Source organism: Rhinolophus sinicus, chromosome 14 (genome assembly GCF_057876585.1).
Source record: "Rhinolophus sinicus isolate RSI-liver-muscle chromosome 14, RSI-T2T, whole genome shotgun sequence".
Classification (NCBI taxonomy): Eukaryota; Metazoa; Chordata; class Mammalia; order Chiroptera; family Rhinolophidae; genus Rhinolophus; species Rhinolophus sinicus.
The window spans coordinates 77,247,381-77,266,685 of NC_142514.1; the positions used below are offsets into that span (position 1 = coordinate 77,247,381).

Here is a 19,305-nt window from a genome sequence, read left to right on the forward strand (position 1 = left end):
TCCCGCCCCGGAATCCCGCGGCCCCGGAGCTCCGCTCCCGCCCGGGCCCCGTCGCACCGCGGGGGGCGCCGTGCGCGGCCCAGTCGGGCCTCCGCGAGCCCCCCGGCCTCGGCGGGCGGGCGCGGCGCGGAAGATGGCGGTGCGGCCGGGCCCCGGGCGACCGCGAGGGGCCGCGGCACTGCGCGCTCGGCTGCGCCCGCGCGGCTAGAGCGGCGCCTGGGCCCGCGCGGGGCCTCCTCCCCGCCCGCCGCGCCCCGCCCCGCCCCGCGCCCGCCCCTCCCCGGGCCGCGGCCGTGCCCCGCGTCGCGCTCCCCCGGGATGGCCCGCGCGCCTCGGCGCTGCCTCACGGAGCTCACGGCGGAGCGGCGGCGGCCGCGCTCGGGGGGTGCGCGGCGGCGGCGGCGGCGGCGGCGGCGCCGCGGCGCGTGAGGGGCCGCCTCGGTCCGAGTGGGCGCCGCCAACATGTCGGATACCAAGGTAAAAGTTGCCGTCCGGGTCCGGCCCATGAACCGAAGAGGTGAGGAGCTTTCCGCTCGTTTCTATCCGGGGTCGGGCTGAGGACGGGGGGGTAACTTTGGAAAATGCGGGGCCGCGGGGCCGGGCGGCGAGCGCGCAGCCGAGGCCGGAGAGCCGGGCGGGGAGCGGCGTCCGCACCGGCCGCGCAGACCCGGGCGCCGGGGTCCGGCTCCCGCTCGGCCGCTTCCCGGGAGACTCCGCGCGGGCGGGATGCTCGACTTAGCAACATTCGTGTTCCCTTTTGCTTTCAGAACTGGAACTGAACACCAAATGCGTGGTGGAGATGGAAGGGAATCAAACGGTCCTGCACCCTCCTCCTTCCAACACCAAACAGGGAGAAAGGTACAGCGGGCGCGGAGAGGGCGGGAGGAGGATCCGACCCCGCAGTCTGCAAGTTTCAGCCAGGAAAATGGGAGTGCTCTTTCCTATTGTTAGGAGGGCGGCTTCAAGTTTGTCGCACGCTCCTGTCTGAAGCTGTTGCAAGTCCAAGTTCCTCTCCTCCGTTTTTGTATCCCCCGCTCTCCCCCAAATAGAGCGGCATCAGGCTGTGCACCCTGGCTAGAGCTAGCACCGGTCTTCCCCGGCCGGCTTCGAGGCACCCAGACAACGAGGGGCCGGATGGGATACTAGAGATGACTATTAGTCTAATGGCCACATTTTATAGATAAGAAAACGGAGGCCTGAATAGGCAAGTGACCACCCCAAGGCCTTGTTGGTGGAACCCAGTGTCCCAGGTTCCTTCCACCACCACTGCACTGTTTGCTTCATTTGGCAGACTTGTTTAGGGACTTTGCGTGTAAAATGAGGGGGGACCCTCATTTTACCCACAATAAAGCAAAACAGTCTTGTATGATGTAGGCTCTGGCTTGGATCATTTAAAATCTTTTTTTTTTTTTTTTTCTGTTTTGGTTGGTGCTGAGTTGAGATAATGCTTGAATTTAGTGTACGAATTTTGATTTTCAAGGAAACAAAAGTGGTGTCCGAGCTGTGTAGACACTGGGGGGATGTTTAAAAGGGGGCTGCATTTACTAGATGGCAACATATTTGCATTTGAAAAGTTTAACTGTTGTTGGATCCTTATTAATTCCGCTCTGTTCAACGCAGCAGTATGGGAAAATGCCCTAAAATAATTTGAATATTTGGCATTTTTCTGGTAAGCCCCTGAAAAGAAAATGGAATTCATTCAATATAGCAATGGAATAGCTTATAAAAATAGGAAAGAAAAAACTGGAGATTTGGCAAAATTAATTCTTCTGGGACATGAGTATCAGTTTGTGTTTCTGAAAGTCACCTGTTGACTGATGCGCTACAATTTAGAGATTTTTGCTTTTCAGAGATTTTCACTGGAAACTCTGAAGTGGGGTTTGTTACTTTATTGCTAAAGGAGACAACTGCTTCCATTCTATAATCATGTGATGTTCAGACACAGTTTTGCTAAATTTGGGGGAAGAAATTATCAGGAGGTAAGATTGGGTTTTTTTTTTCTTTTTCTTTTTTCCTTTTTGTGCTGAGATTAGCAATTTTTATTCAGTTTGCAAACATTTGCTACCTAGAGCAGATTGTTACTTTAATTAGTAAACAGCTAAGTTCTATTTAAAATGTGTTAAACTTTTCAATAATGGATGTATCCTTGAATAATATTTTTAGATACATTTTAAATATTTATAGCATTGTAGATACATTTATAGCAGTGTAGCTGTATAATATATTTTTGTGGTGATAGTAAATAAATTGAGTAAATTAAAATATCTACAGATTAAATTAGATAACCAACTCCCCCCCGCCAAAAAAAAACCCACAAAAAACAAAAAAAAACCCACAACTGGATGTTTTCATATTGTTTCAGAAAAAAAATTATTCTGGGTCTGGTTCTTCATAGCAGTCCGGGAAACAGGTAGCATGTTCTAACTCCTGTTATGTGGCTGCTGCTTCTGTTTTCCATGCTGGTTTGGCACCTGCTCCTTGTCACTCTTAACCATAAGGAATGCTACTTTTAGCTACTATTTAATGAAATGAAGCTTTGTCATTTGTGGGGAGAAACAGATTTAATTTTGTGGAATTTGGACAGAAATTATAACTGGACAGTTGGTTAGACATACTAAACAATCAGTTGATCATTTTTAGGGCTGCCCCTCTTCCTAATCAGGATCTTTTAAGTGAAGATATGCAGGATGATTTTGGGATTTATCTATCTGATTGTTTATTGAAATAACATCTTCTTTGGAGCTACAAGAATAGCATTGAACTATGGGTGTTCTCTTGTTCTGTCCTCCTGACAGATCTGATTCTTTGAGCAGTAGATGGGCCCTTTCTGTGGGTTTCTGCCTGGATACCCATCATTACGTTTACAAACCACCTGAGAGGGGTCAACACAACCATGCTGCTTGTAGGTTAGGATTACTGTCTTGCAAGGATGGAGACACCAAATGCGTTTTGATTTTCATTATGCAGCTTGGTTTCATATTTCTCCACCAGGTTTTTTCTTAAAGCAACAGTGCATTTAAAAATAGAAACAGTTCCTCCCCTTGGGCTCTGGGTTGCTTAATTGTGACAGTGCTTCATGTTATGTTTACAGTTCATTTCTGTCATTTGTTTTGGGATAGTGCTCAGGGCAAGGCAAGAATATTATTTTCCTTACCTGGAAGTGCAAGGTGTGAAGTATAAGAAGTCCTTAAATTAATACTGGCAAACCTGTGTCAAATTGAGAATTACTATTTTTCTGAAAATTGCAAGAAATTATTAATGTGTGAACCATGAATAGACATTTTAAGTTAGTGGGTAAAAGTTTTCAGTCCTACCAGTAAAAACAAGTAAGAATGCATTTATTTCCAGGAAAAGAAACTTAGCTTTCGTAATTTTCCCCTTTTATGGAATCAAAGCCAAGACTGCATGGTGAGGATTAGAAGATGACAGAGCATCTGAGGGTAAAGATGTTTGTTTTGGTCCTGAAATTCTAAGATTATAATACACAGCGCAGGTCCAGGTTAATCTTTGGCGTGTATATCATCACTGTTCTGAAACATTGAGACATGCATGAGTTTGTTTCTTAAAATACCATTGCATTGTTATACAAGAGACATTTATGAACCTCAGATCGTGCAGGCAACATGGTTGGCACAGAAGATCTGAAGATAACTACAGGCCCAATAACTGTGGGCCTATACCAGAGGCTCTTACCTTTGAGAGATGTGGGAAGAGGGAGGAAAAAATAGTTAAAAAACAATGCGGTAGATTATGTAGACTATACTTTTGCCATTACATGTGCTATATTATTTGGAAATTACCTGTTTCCTCTTCCGTTTCCTCTTTGAGTTTGTGAGCTCCCTGAAGGCAGGTACCTGGTCCTGCTTACCTTGGTGTCCCATGCCCCTGAGCAGCACTTGGGTCAACGGGATGCTCAGCAAATGTCTGTACTGCTTAGGTTTCCAGTGTGATGGAGCACTGAGCAGGGGTTGTGGAAGTGACCCAGGGTTCTGACAACCTGCAAAGACAGGTGGCATTTCTGTTGGTCATGTGGATGCTAAGAGTTAGGTTCACATTTGCAAGAATGGGAGAAAGTCCTTTGTCAAAGAAAGTGAAAGCATACCTACCACAAATTATTTCTGGGTGATTTTGTGTACGTGCGCACGCACGTGCACTAGCATACGTGCCAGCAGGGTGTGGAATAGGATGCAGAAGCAAGGCAGTTGAGGAGGGGGGAATACAATGAGAACCCTTAATTTGCCAAAATGGGTAATAGTTAAAAAATCAAAGTATAAACAGATATATGGTAAAAAGTCTTTCTCTAACCTTTGCTTTTCCCGTCTCCTCACCTCTCCAAAAAAGGTAATCACAGTCATTCATTGCTCGTACATATTTTCAGATACATGCATATGTATTGTTTATGTATAATTCAACACATATCTTTTCTATCTTTAAAAACCAGTGTATTAAGACTCATTCATTCTTTTTACATTTAGTAAAATGGATGGTAGTGGTGGTTTTAAAAATATAGATGGGTGGCTTATGAATCTGGCTTATGAATCTGATTTTAATAACTTTTGGGAAGTGAAGCTTTACCATGAGGAATGTATAGCGGAACTTGCTTTCTACAGAAATTTTTGTTCTTGATTATTTTACGTAAGTGAATTGTAGGGTAGGCATCCAAAGCAGTGTGCATATATAACCTGGCTAAGTTAAAAGACAAAATGGGCTAAATTTGGGCTTCTAGTAAAAGAGCATGAAAGTTTTAACTTCTTGCTCATATTTTCCATACTTCAAGATGTGCAGCGTACCTTGTAAAGTGTATGAGGGAGGGTCAGTGGAGGAAAGTTTTGTCTTGGTCAACTGCATATGTTTTCTAGTTTACGTATTATATGTTGCAGTTTTAATTTGTACACTGTCTCCTCTGCCATTCCAAACTGCTTCTAGGATGGGTTCTTCTACTCAAGTGTCTGTGTAGAGCAGAAATTTAACTATTAGTGAAAGTCATACAAAATTAAAAAGATCACCTAAGAAGCATAGTATTCCACATTATAAAATTATTACAGTGGCTTTGAATTCTGTTCTGATTTCTGTGTCGTTACTCTTTTCTCTGGTTTGAATATTGCAGAGCTGATTTTAAGAAGGCAAAGAGTATTTAGGTTTCACTAACATAGGCGTGAACATGCTTCTTGTGTGATAGTTTAAAGAGCATTATAATGGAATATTTTCATTAGCTGTCAACATTTTCCATTTATTTTAAAATAAAGGTAGATTGAAATCTGTTACTTTTCAAAACAAGACTGAAAATAATTATAATGCAGTGTAGATCAATGATTTCTAAAGTTACTTTGTTCTTAGTCCACAGTTAAAAATCCATTTTATTTTATGAACTCGGTGTGTGTGTGTGTGTGTGTATGTGTGTGTGTGTGTATTCATGAAAAAATTTAATGTCTGTTATTTTCTATCCCTTCTGTTCCAATTCATTTCAGAATGATGGTTGTGACTTCCTGAATTAATTTCACAACGCACCAATAGGTCACAAATTTATAATTTGAAAAACGCAAGATTAGTGGGTAAGGGGTTGGATTCTGGATACACACACATATATGTACAGTGTAAAGTAGTTCTATAATTTATAAAGTCTTTGATAAAAAAATCCTCCTCTTCATTTCTTTCCCCAGAGGCAACCACATATAGCAATTTTAGCTCATTCTTTTGGAATTTCCCTCCATATTTCTGAGTACCATGCTGGTTTTGATTTGCTCTTTGTTCTCTTTCTGTGCTCTGTCCCCTCCCCACCCTAGATTCTTCCCATTCCTCATTTTCCCGGTATAGTTATATAGTAATTTTGGTTCTGTCAATATTTAGTATTTACATTTTTTATATGACTATATATAACTCTGTTTACAGTTGAGCCATGTACTCTTCTAGGATCTCTTTTCCTGTCACATAGTACTTTTTGTTTTCCCTAGAGTTAACAATTATTTCTATTTTTTCCTCTCTTTGATTTGCTCTTTTTTCTATGTACTTATTTCAGTGTTGAAATTATCTGCTCCTTGCTTAAATCTCATTTCAAGGCATTCAAACTTGAGAGTATCAAGTACTCTCATGATTTTATCTTCTTAGACAAATATCTCCTGACCCTTCAGACATGCTCTTTTATGAACTAGTGGCCTTCTCTGTCTGGTTTAGCTGTTTTCCTGGGGTTTCTATCATATTATTATAAGGATTTCCTTTACCTTTCCTCTATGTGGAATCTCTTGTTTTTGTTTCCCTTTTCTTTCTTGTTTTACTGCTTCAATTTTATAGATCACATCCTTTATTAGCTTCTTGAAAAAGGGAGCTTGGGAGGTAAAGTTTTTGAAACCATGAAAATATCTTTGTTCTACCCACTCACCTCATTGATAGTTTGGATGGGTATCAAATTGAAGATGTCAGTTGCTCTAATGTCTTTTGTTTTCCTGTGTTTCTGTTGAAAAGTTCAAAGTTATTTGGATTTCTAATCCTTTGAATGTGACCTAGATTTTCCCTTTCTGGAATCTTGTGGGATATTCTTTCCTGAAAACTCATGCCCTCCAGTTATAAAAAAAAAAATTTTGAATTAATTCATTAACAAATTCTCCTCTTTATTCTTTTCTGGAATACTTATTTGGACATAGGGTTTTCTAAACTGGTCATCGATTTATTTTTCCTTTTTACTTTTCACCGCTTGTTTTTTGTTCTATCTTCTGGGAGAGTTCCTCCCCTTTATCTTTCAATCCTATGTTTAATTTTTCTTTTCTGCTGTTTTGTTTTTAATTGCCAAGAGCCCTTTTTTGGTCCCTGATTTTCTTTATTATTATTTTTTTAAATGGCATCCTATTCTTGTTTCTTGGTTGTGACATTCCCCCCTCTTTCTGAGGACATTAATGATAGTTTACTCCATATAGTTTGCTTTTCTTTCCCTGCCCTAAATTGCGTTGCTTTGTTTATTTGTGTTGGTGTATGCCTTTACTGTTAAGGACCTTTCTCAAGTGTAGCTGTATCCAGGTAGACTGGAGATTTTCCAAGGTAAAAGCTGTGTATGATTCATCTTTGTGTTCTCAGTGTCTAAATTCAAGAATGTTCAGAAAGCATTTTATAAATTCTTTTGCTATTTAAAAAAATAGATATATGTTACTATTAGAAACTTCTGTCAAATCCCTTTTCTATTTAACTTCCAACAATAAAAAGAAAAATAATGATTTTCTTTTTTTCTTAAGAGCATGTGTAAATGCTGGAATTGAAGGTGGTAGCTGCCCCAGAGAACTCTCAGTTACCCACGTTCATGAGGATAATTAATTGTAGTCAGTACAAAAATAGGAAATTTCTGAAAAATCCTATTTTTGTATCACTTTTGCAAACATTTCAGTTCAGAAAATTTTTTAGTCACCTTTAATTTAAAAATGTGTATGCCTATTGGGCTGGGAAATGTTTTCAAAATGATACTAAACTGGCCAGTTTATCATCCTACCACTTGACTGGGCTTCTTGTGGCAAAATCTAGCTAGAGGTAAGTGGAAAACTTGTACTGTTTCCAATTTTTAATAGCATTACTCATGTTATGGACTCATTTTGAAGAAATTTATAGGAACAAGTTTCTCCCAAATAGTAGGCTTCCTGAAGATATCAAGGTTGTCAGAGTTCTTCCGCTGCAGTTACGTTTTCTCAAACCTCCCTTGGCGCTAGAGTAGAGAAGGTGTTTATGCATTTAGAATTTAATGGAGTTTGGAGAACATTACCCACAAAAGAAACAGAATAGCGAGAGAAACCCAGACATACAGAAACAGATTATTTTGTACCTTGGCAATGTAAGAAATTAAGCTTACTAACAACAGACCTGTCAATAAAGGAAGTAATGCTAAAATTTGTATGAAAACATGTATTAAAACATTTAAGAGTTAATTTAGATGGGATCTTCTTTTCAAAGATCACTACAAAATATTTGTAGGAATTTAGACTTGCAAATGTACGAAGAAAATGTGAGAAACACATAGTTGTTGGGTTTATTTGGCACTTTACCACCCAACAACTATGTGGACTCTAAATAAGCAAAGAAAAAAGTCAAGTTTTTACATCTCTAAAATTTTACTTGTAAAAATGCATAATTCTTAATATATTTGATTGTAGGATCTAAGTTTAAGGAAGAAAAGTAGAGAGGAGAAATCCTTGTAGACTTTCAGTCCAAGCGTCATTTGCTTGAATCCAGTCTTTATTACATGTTACTATGAGGTGAACCATTCAGTGAATCATTGATAACGTAGTAGAACTATTTTACCAAATGTTCTTGCAATGGAGTTTTCACATCAAAACACAATTGTATCTTTTTAAAAAATTGCTTCCTTAGATACAATAAAATATTTTTGCACGATAACTATAAGAAGCATGACATAAATAAAGAAGGGTAGTGTCATTGCTCAGCTAAGCTTAACAAATCAGTAATTCTTATTTTTTCCTCTACCTTCATTTTGTACTTACCCATATAATACAAATATTTACAATTACAATTTTGTGTTTTGCTTTTCTCCCATTTATATTTTGTCATACAACAGTTTTCACAATTATAATTTTAATAATTGAATAGTCTGTTGAGTTTTATAATTTTTAACCATTTCTATATTTTTGGACCTTAAGGTTATTTCTCATAATGATTATAATAACTAAGAGCATCTTCATGAAACTTTTTTAGAACCTTTGCTAATTGAAAGCCATTTCTCCTCAAGCAAGCTTGTTAACATAAAAGTATATCTTTGACATTTTATTACAACATGAACTGTTCTCTTACATTATAATGGAGTTAAAAGTTGGTAATTTTCAGATATAAGTACTGTGTTTCCCTGAAAATAAGACCTAGCCAGACCATCAGCTCTAATGCGTCTTTTGGAGCAAAAATTAATATAAGACCCAGTATTATAATAATATTATGTTATATTATATTGTACCCGGTCTTATAGTAAAATAAGACTGGGTCTTATATTAATTTTTGCTCCAAAAGACGTATTTGAGCTGATGGTCCTTTTAAGTCCTTTTTGGGGAAACACGGTATGAAATAGATCATGGAAAAAAATGGTTTTGTATGGGGAGTAATAGGATGAGTGGTTTTGTCATTTGAGTATGTATAGCATCATCTGGAGAGCCTTACCCCAAAAGGTTCTGTGCAATCAGCCTGGTGTGTGGCTTGAGAATGTGCATTTCTATCAAGTTCCCAGATGATGCTGTTAGCTCAGGACCAGGTTTTGAGAATTACTGGTCTAGACCAGCACTTTCCAATAGAATTTTCTGTGGTGATGGAAATGTTCTATATATCTGCTGTCCAATATGGTAATCCCTAGCTATATATGAGTATTGAGCACTTGAAATGTGGCTAGTGCAATTCAAGAATAGAACTTTAGATTTTATTTAATTTTCATTAATTTAAATTTAAATAGCTACATAGGATAAGAGGCCACTGTATTGGACAGCGTATGCCCAGAGATGGTTCTCCTTCTCTAGATTAGAATTAGAATTAGATTAGAATTAGAATTAGCAGTAGATTAGAATTACCTGGGGTCCATTAACAATAGATGCCTAGGTCCCACCCCCGAGATTCTCGCTTAATTGGGTTGTAGTGCCACTTGGACATTGGGATTTTTAAACACTTCCCAGGTGTACTAGTTCCTATTGTTGCTTAACAAGTCACCTGAAAACTTAGTGCTCTCAAACAGCCATTTTCTTAATGCCCATGGATTCTGTGGGTCAGGAATTCAGACAGAGCAAAGTAGATACGACTTGTCTCCGCTCCACAGTGTCTGGGGCCTCATCTGTGAAGACCAGAAGTTGGGGTCTAGTCATCTGAAGGCTTGACCAGGTTGACTGCCCAAGGTGGCTAACTCACAGGGCCGACAGTGGCTTCTCATGTGTAGCCAAGGTTGAAAACCCTGCGCTAGTGTAATACACCAGATTTTAAAGCCTGTCCTTGCAACTGGTCCTTTCGTTTATGTTACCATTTAGATTGTGATCATGTATGCAAATCCTCAGAACCATTAACTTTCTCAAAAGTAATGTCTGAAAGCTGTGTAAAATCAACCTAAATATACCTTATTAAGGCACTTTATGGAACCTGAACAGAGTTTGCCTGTGCCAAGCGTATGCATAATTGTGAAAATAAAGTCTCAGATAGCTAAATAAATTCTCTCCCATTAAAAGCTAAAAGCCTTCTACTCCTAGCCAGGTGTATTTAACCAATGAACTGGGTGGGAAGTCTGGGTGCCAACTGGTTCCGCCTCTAACTTGGTCTGTTTCCTTAAACTAGCCATTAATCCTTTTCCATCTGAGTTGTTCATCTGTAAAATTGAGGGCCAGACTAGATAACCTGTAATTTAAACTCTAAAGTTCAGATTTATCCCAACTGTACTTAAATGTAAAGTTGAGTCAATGAGAGTAAGTAGGTAATATTTACGGGGCCTGAAAAGGGTTGCATTGTACTTTGCATCTTGTCAGTGTGTTGGGAAAGCTGGATATGACAGGGTCACTGTTCTTGGCAGGCTGTTTGCCTGCAGTAGCTGATGAGAGAATCCAAGGTGTCAAGTGAAGCAAGACAGCCACTCCGAGGAGCCAGGGTCCTTACAGACATTCTACGTGCCTCCTTCCTTGACTAGGACAGCAGCTTTTGTATGTGCTCGCAGGGCGTTGTATTAATAAATCCTCTGATTTGGACCTTTCAGTTAGTTTTTGTCTTGTACAGTTTAGTTCTTTTGGGGCTCAGTGATTTTTAAGCTGTTCTTGCAGGCATAACAGCTATTTTATGCAGTAAGTATGTATGTATGTGGGTGGAAAAATGACATTTCCAGAGCTGTTAGCTTACAGCCTCCGTGGGCAGCTTCTTTTGTTTCTGAGGATTCTGTTACAACCCTACGGAACTACGGTTAATCCCCAATATTTCCTATCTTCTATAGTGGGACAAACTCCAAGGTGTGCGTGCATGCGTGTGTTTTTCCCTTGGGTTTGTGCCTCTGACCCTTTCTTTTGAAAGCATAGTGGAGGTAGTCATTCCCTGGAGTCCTTCACAGTCTGGTCCGTAGGTGTGATGAGCTTTGCTGCTTTCAGAAGAGGCGTGAGGACAGCCTGTTTGCAGTTCCCTTGAGAGAAGATGTTTGGAGCTTTGTTTTTTTTTTCGTTTTTAAAGACAAGGAACAGGAAGGAAGCCTTTGAGTTAAGGGAAGCTTTATCCTTTGCTGTTGGCTCTTTGTGTTGTTGTCTTGAGGGGACACTCCCTAGATTGTTACACCCGCCATGAATGACCACAAATATTCCTGTATCTCCAGCTGGGAGCCTCAGAGGAAAATCAGAAAGGCAAACAATGGTGAACTGCATAGACTTTCTGTTGCAGCACTGAGTAGATTTATCCTCAATTTTGGAAAGGCCGAATACAGTAAACTCACATGTAGCTTGTTAAAGGCTTTAACAAGCCTTTAAAATACTTACATTCTATAGTTTAATAAAACAGGTCCTCAGAATCAATGCTTTGTGTGTGCACATACCTATTATCCCAGCTAAACAGAGAATGTAAAAGTTTATAGCTGAACTTGCAGCTGTAACTGCCCTTTTTTAAATTGGATAACAAACTGGTAGGATGTTTTGTTTTGCTTTTTGTTTTCTATCCTTAACTACTTCTATTTATATAGCTAATTAAAGCTTAGTATTCACCATACCAAATCATAGCAGGGAGTGGTTTCATTATAACATTGAGAAAGATCTTTATAAGCACTTGTTTCTCTTGGATAAAGTTTTAAGTAGGGAGGAGTGTGGTAGGGAGAGCTTATCAAGATAATGGTGTTAAATTTGAGCAGCCTTATTCAGTTTTAAACATCTGCTTTTTTGATCTAGAGTTACAGTACAAATAGGTAACATTAGCATGGTAATATCTAAGTTTTTTTGCCTCCTGGAAGTATTGCTAGCTTTCATAGTTAGAACTGTGGTCCTCTCTTGAGGATGGCAGCTTAGTCTGCATTTTTATGATGAATTATTCAGTGGAAATGCTTTCCCAAAATTGCTGGTCTACTGTACTCCTAAGGGACTTAAAAAAAGTTCTCTAGGCAGGTCATTACTGTGTTTCTCCGAAAATAAGACCGGGTCTTATATTGATTTTGGCTCCAAAAGGCACATTAGGGCTTATGTTCAGGGGGTGTCATCCTGCTAGGGCTTAATTTCTGATTAGGTCTTATTTTCGGGGAAACACGGTATTTAACTAGTGTTTTCCAAGGATAACTTCTAGCTGTCCTTGACCATTGGTTCCTAGACTTGAGAACCAGAATTGTAAAAGCCAGCAGAAATAAAAAATTGGATAAACAGAGTTTCCAGCTTTTTAAAAATGTGCTGAGAAGCACACTAAACCCAAAACACCACTATATCTTGATACTGTATGTAATAAAGGAATCTTAACAACAGAATAGAGGAAGGGCATAATTAAAATTTAAATATCAGATACATTTATTTTTGTAAAAAGCTTACCACTTTCTAATTTGCCTTTTTCCTGGGAACTGATGAAAACACCAGATCCCTGGACTGTGGGTTTCCCTGGCGTCCGTGATGTCTAACAGGACATCAACCTGTTGGAGTTTTTGAGCGTCTTGGACTCTGTTGGCCTTTCAGGCCAAAGCTTATACTATACATTGTTAAAGGATTTTTTTTCTTTTAAAAATTGAATAGGGTTCTCCTGATTTGTGTGTGTAATTGAATTTTTTAATTGGCAGCATACCTTTGCTTTTGTAGTTTGATACATTGAAGTTACCTCACCAATCTATTTAAAAGTTGGCCTAAACAAACTTTACATTTTCCTAAGTATTGTGAACTACCTTGTAACTGAGCCAGAGCTTTTACTGTCAATGAAGGAAAATCTTTTATTTGCCTTTTGTATTTTTCCTGTGGCCATCAGTTGGGTGTGAATAACTCATTTTGTGAAACACTATCAAGTATTGTGACAAAATGGTGTCACAAAAGCCACGGAGTGGATTTTGGAGGCAAGCTGCTGATGTTTGAATCTGTCTACTACCGTGTTGCCACGAAAATAAGACCTAGCTGGACAATCAGCTCTAATGCGTCTTTTGGAGCAAAAATTAATATAAGATCTGGTCTTATTTTACTATAAAAGACCGGGTATAATATAATATAATAAAATAAAATATAGTATAGTATAATCTAATTTAATCTAATATATAATATGTAATATAATATATTAATATAATACTGGGTCTTATATTAATTTTTGCTCCAAAAAATGCATTAGAGCTGATTGTCCGGCTAGGTCTTATTTTCGAGGAAACAGTAGCTGTGAAATGTTGAGCAAGTCCCTTAACCCTTAGGTCTTGGTTTCCCTATCTGTGAAGTGAGAATAATAAAAGTGTAGAACTCATAGGGTCGGGTTAGCACGGTGCCTGGCACACAGCGGGCACTAAGTGTTGACAATTTCATTAGTTTTATTACTGTGGAACTCTTAAAGCTTATTGACCTGGGTTTTTTTGTTAGTTTGTTTGTTTTGATTTTTTTACACTTAAAAGAGCAGTTAAAGAAGGAAGTGTCAAAATTCTTTTAAATGTTACAAATTTTTTGATTATCTTCGATTTAAATGTGGACACTTTAAGACTACCTTTGCGATGTCAAATCTGGTACTTCACCATCTCAGCTGACGGACCACAGGGGAACGGATGCTTTGCTGAGATGGACACAATGAATTTTGTTGAGAGGGAAATTCTTTCTGTCACAGGTGTTTACCAGTCTCTGGTAATTCTGCAGTCATTCCTTTAGGTAAAGAATCTATGTCAGGAAATGTAGATGAATACCTGTAAGAAGTAAATGTTCTTGACAAAACTTTGCCATGTTTTCAAAAGTGTGTGTGCACAGAATGGGACCTGGTGATGGCAGGATGCACCAGAGCTGTGGACTAATATCTGAGGGGGAAACCTCAGTGCAGAAAGCTTGTCTGGAATTGCACCTGTTGTCAAAGTACCTGACTGACATGAGGGCCTGTTATGGGTCGTAGGGGTGGGACTCTAGCTCCAATTTTGGAACTTGAAGTCTGTGTTCTGGTTATTGGATACCGGTCTCCTTTGTTACCTTAGACCCAATACGTTCTCAATAAATGTTTGTTGTACTTGATTATATTTTTGTTAATTGGATATATGGTTACGAGGCTTTAGTTGGTACAGGGGATTCATAGATGGACGTACTGCCCGATCAGAGATGGACTTGTGAGAAAATGACTGTTGGAGTTACTGACACGCTGTGTTCAGTGATATTGGGTTTCTGCACTTCCTTTTTTCTTATTGAGGCAACTGACTTGATCTCCCCAGTCCCCAGGCTGGTGACTCTTGTTCTGTTTATCATACTGGACGCATGGACTCAGGGCTCTTAAAAATTCAAAATAGAGAAATATTTTTACTTGTGTATCTGGTTCTCTGGCACCCCTTCCTTAAGTGAATATCTTTTATCCCTGAGCTCTCTTTTATTTACTTACTTATTTTTGGTAATCTCTTAGTTTTTGGCATTCCTTTCCTCACACTATTTTATAGAAACATCCTAGTTTCCTTTGAATTTACTTGTCATTTTCTGAAAGATTTTTCAAAAAAATATATATTGTACACACCTAAATGCATGCATATTTGTGGTACCTTTTTTTTAATAAAGGAGAGATGTATGCCCTCAGAAATTTTGATCAGTTTATCCATTTTTGTGTGTATGCAGAAATACAGTAAAACTAAAGGGAAGATAAAACATTTTGATGTACTAAACACTTTGTACATTTACATGAATGAACATGAAGTGTGGGCTGAGCTTTTTTTCTGTGCACATAAAACATCTCAGCCAACATTCACGGCCTGCGGCTTTGAAAGTGGGGAAAGTACAGGCGTGTGTTTCTCCTGTTTGCCTCTCCCTGCTCTCAGCGGTGCTCTCTGAGTTAGCCGCTTCACTCTTTGTTCCACCCCTGGAAGCAAAGAACAGGATGGGGTAGTGGGAGGAGGAGCACCAGTGTCCAGATGGCCTTGACTTTCTAGCCCCTGCCCAAGGCTGCCTTGGAGTCAGCAGTAGGCCAAGACACGTGTGGGGGGTTGGGTGAATGTTTTAAAGTATGAGGGATGTATTATATATCTTCAATTTTAAATTAGAAAGATAAAGCCTTTTACTTGACAGCCTTCCTTACTAGACAGCTATTACTCAGCAAGTATCAGATCCAGTCAAAGTATCATTCCAGGTATGACACTGAGTGCAGAGGAGCATTTTTATTTCAGGATTCTGAGGGAGATCTAATGACAACTGGAAAGTAAATCGATTTCAGATCAGTCACATGCTTACAGCAGTTTGCCTGCTTCAATTACCAGGTAGTTGTTTGTTTGTTTTTTAAATTAATTTTAATGCTGTCTTTGACTTAAACATCTGGATCCTGGATAGCCCTGGCTGTGGGTATTAGTGACAGGGAACATCTGCCTAAGCCTCTTGTTTAGTGAATTCTTTCTAGGGATGTGGGTGACAGGCTCTGGCCGGCGTGCTGAGCAGAAATCCATTATAGCTCTGGATTTAAAAGCCATGAATCCGTTCTCCTCATCATTCTGGTGCCCTTCCTCCATCCATGTGGCCACAACCTGTTGCAGTGAATAAAGACAAAAATAAATAAGTGCTGCTGAAGGTCAGCTTGTTCACATGTGTTTGCCTAAGGTGGGCTGCTGTGAAAATGCAAGCACATTGGTTCTTGATCTGCTTTAGAGCTGGACGATTACGAGTAATGTGGTATTTGGGGGAGGACTGAAAACGCTTGTTCGAATTTGAACTTGTAGAAACTTAAACAAAAGCCACCTCTTTCAAAGGTATCTCCTCCTTTATTTCACCAAGCCCTTGGGTAGAACGAGGCGTTTTAGAGTACTTGTGTTTCTTAGTGTTTGCGGTGCAGGATGCCTGCTGGCCAGAGCCTTGCAGTCCTGTGCATGAAGGCTCCTGCCTCACTGCTGTCCCAGATGTACTTTGTGTCCTTAGGACTTCACAGCTGCCTTTTGGTGAGTTAGCTGGAGTTGAGAAAAGCTGTAGTTTAGGAACTGATGTGCCTTTCAGGGCCTGGAAATTGGGGAAAAACAAGAATGCTCATATTTCCAGTTTTCTGAAAAGCTGTTTCTCATGTTTGTTCTTCAGTTACTTGTGGCTTCTCGCTTATAATGTGGCCCTTTAATAAAGACTTCTCATTTCGCAGCAAGGTATTACATCAGCGCACACAGCCGCATGGCACTAGAGTCATAACTGTGAGTGTCCCTGCGTGACCATTGTTAGTGGGGGCAGACGCTCTGGCCAGTGTCTGGCGCTGCCTGTTCTGGGGGCTGTTGCCTGGAGGTCACCAGTCCTCAGGTGGAAACTGCCTCACAGCACACGCGCTCTCACTGGGGTGGCAGACAGATGCTCAAAGGGCTCTGTTGCTGCTTTGCATCAGCTTAGAGAATGAGCTTTAGGGCACGTCATCTTCAGAACTTAAAGCACTTGTTTCTCGTTTTGGCTGGACTGCAGCTTTGCTTTGGACTGGACTTTTGGGAAGGAGCTTGACATTTTATTTAATAACCGTCCAATCTTCTTTGCCTCCATTGGCAATTGAGGAGCTCTGTGGATGGTGGAGAGGAGATAGAGCACATACGGGAATGATGTGGTACCTTTGTCCCGGTACACCACCCACTTGCCACCTCCACCCTGGAGGTCAGCTGATCCCCATGTGGGGCAGGCACAGCTGCGCAGGTGTGCTCTGACAAGGCTGCCCAAGGGGTTCTGGCCACAAGCCTTGGGAACCGTGGGAACCGTGGGAACCATGGGTCTGTGAAAAGCTGTTCCAGGCTTCTGGTCCTTCACTAGTTTCTGGAATGTTTTACAGGTTGGAGGCACAGCTTCCTGTGGACATTTTGTTAGTGCATTCGTACATGCTTGCGCGCTTGCTCATTTTTATTTAGCTTATTTACAAGCAAAATACTTGTAAAGTACCGTGGCATTCATTTACTGACAGTTCATTATGGCTCTGTGAGTTCAGTTGTGGAGTAATGAGTAAATGTTTCCACATACTTGAGTGGAGGATAATGACCAACCCATCCATGTCCTGAAGAATTTGTGCAAATGGCTTCTCACCTTTGCTGGACTATAAGCTTGTGAGCAGAGCCCTGTCTTATTTATCTTCTGTTTCTTCCCTGCTCCTTTCCCCCAGCAGTAGTACGTGCTGTACACAGTAGGTGTCCTCTAGATGTTTAGGACTAGATGCCATGACAGATACGGACATGCACTTTATAAGAAGAGCTGTGTCGTGAGACAGGAGTCTGTAGGTGGAGCGTTAGGGTTTGATCCTCAGGCAGTATCCTTCATGTCACTTGTGGTTCTGTCTCCGCTAGCCTGGGCCCTATGAGACTTTTAATTTTCACATTAAATTATTCCATAATGACAAGCTCTGCACTGTCGTGTGGCTTTTTTGGATGCGGCCGTACACGTGTAGTTCTGGCCCCTTACCACTCTGAGCACCACTGCCCAGGGCTGCCACACAGGCCGGCTCTGTTAGCACGACTTAGCCTAAGAGGTTGCTTCAGCTGGGGCTTCACCCAGACTTTGATAGGGTTCACATTTTTAGTGTTCCTGCACAATCTACAAGGCAGCCTCAGCAAATTCTGTATAGACGCCAGGGCAAGAGAGTCCTGTCCGAGGCGGTCATGACTTTGGGTATGTTTCGCTTCCTGGAGTGCCATAGCTCTTGTCTGCCCCAGAGCGGTGTGTGGTCCCAGACGGGTGTACCCTACACCAACCCGACTCAGTTGGTGTTGATGTGAGTCAGATTACGTGAATTTTTTCCTCCGGTTGTCATGGGGTAGAGGGGTAGAGAGACAGAGTTGAAAGAAAGAGAAGATATTGGAGCCCGGTGCCTGTAAATGTGGGACATCTCCGTGAACAGCAGGGAATGACGGCCTGCTTGCCCTTCTTTCTGCTGGTGGGTAAGGGACCTGTCATTGTCTGGTTCCTAAATGGCAGTTGGGTTGATGCGGCATCTTCCGTTTGCCCTTGTGGCAGGTGTCAGTTTTCGTTTTTGTTTTTAAAACTCTGAAATGCACAGATCAAGTGACGCTCTGGAATATGTCAGTCCTCCAGGGGCACTGAAGGTGGTCGGAAACTCATAGCCTGCTGTCCAAGAAAGCATGTTGGAATGGAAATCCTGTGAGAATGGCGTGCTCCAGGGATAGCTTTGAATCTATTTTTATTTATGTTTTTAATAAGCCACTACAGACTTTCAGTCTTTATTGACTATACAGATTTTATTAAATAAGCCATTAATGTTTTTATTTAATAAGTACCTTATGAACAAGTTACTTTTGGTGTATCTCCCAACAATTCTGAAACATTAAGGAGTCATAGTCCCATGGCTGAGCCTTGTTGGTTCAGAAATCAGAGCAGGAAGGCAGAAGACTCGGGCTAAGAGCAGAGGGGCAGCAGCTTCTAGGAAGTGTTGCTCATAGCAGTCTGTGTGGTGGGGTAGTTCAGGGCTCTGGACATAACCAGGTGTCCGGGCTCCTGGAGCCCACGGTCCTTCCAGAAAGGCTTCAGATGGCTTTCTCTGCCTTAGACAAGTTTAGGTTTCCAGTCCTTGAGCAGTTGAGTGCTCTCTTTCCTTCTTCACAGCACTTTAAAAATGGTAACATAACAAAACAAAACAGTTCTACTTCTGTTATTGTTTTAATCCAAGTACCTGTGTGACTCACTTTTTACAAACTTGCAGCTAACTTTTGCATGGCTCATGCAGGTGAAATGAGAGGCATATATCCTTCCTTCCCTTTTTGAAATCTCCAATAACTTTTTAACATGTAATTTTTCCTAGTTATAAAAGTGATGCCCATTCATTATTAAACAGCTTAGAAAATGTAGGCCATTAGATACAAAATTAAATTTGCTCATCGTCCTATTAACATTTTGCTTCATTTCTCTTTTTCTGTGCATATTATCTTATACTGCTGAGATGAAGAACTTAACTTGTTAAGGTTTTGAAAACACAGCAATGCATACGGCCTCTCAGCTGTCACACTGTCTAAAAATTTAGAATACTGAATTCAGCGAAGCATTGGTCCAAGTCAGAGTTCTATCTTACTGACGTGTGTTTTTTTGGCTTTGGTTTTGCTTTATCTTTAATGTCTCCCTTCACCAACATTTTCCCTTCCTTGGTTGACCTTCCCCCTGAGAAAGTGTGCTCAGTACTAACGGGATAGAATGTCTGCTAAGCTAAGAGCAGTCCCGCTGGCGTATTTAGAGTTTTCCTGGCCTGTTGATGAAACAGTGCGAG

At 40.7% G+C, this 19,305-nt stretch overlaps 1 protein-coding gene across 10 annotated transcripts in view; it reads left to right on the plus strand.

Annotated features, from left to right (window-relative positions):
- Nucleotides 1-319: 319 nt before the first annotated feature.
- KIF13A (kinesin family member 13A) overlaps nt 320-19,305 on the plus strand; it is a 187,089-nt gene continuing 168,103 nt past the window's right edge. For all 10 annotated transcript variants that reach the window (XR_016018678.1, XM_074335179.2, XM_074335181.2 and 7 more), the window contains exons 1-2: nt 320-517; nt 768-858. Coding sequence is in view for 9 of the 10 variants with exons in the window: in XM_074335179.2 (XP_074191280.2) it covers nt 463-517; nt 768-858 (146 nt within the window). In the remaining variant the exon portion in view is untranslated. The remainder of the gene's footprint in view (nt 518-767; nt 859-19,305) is intronic.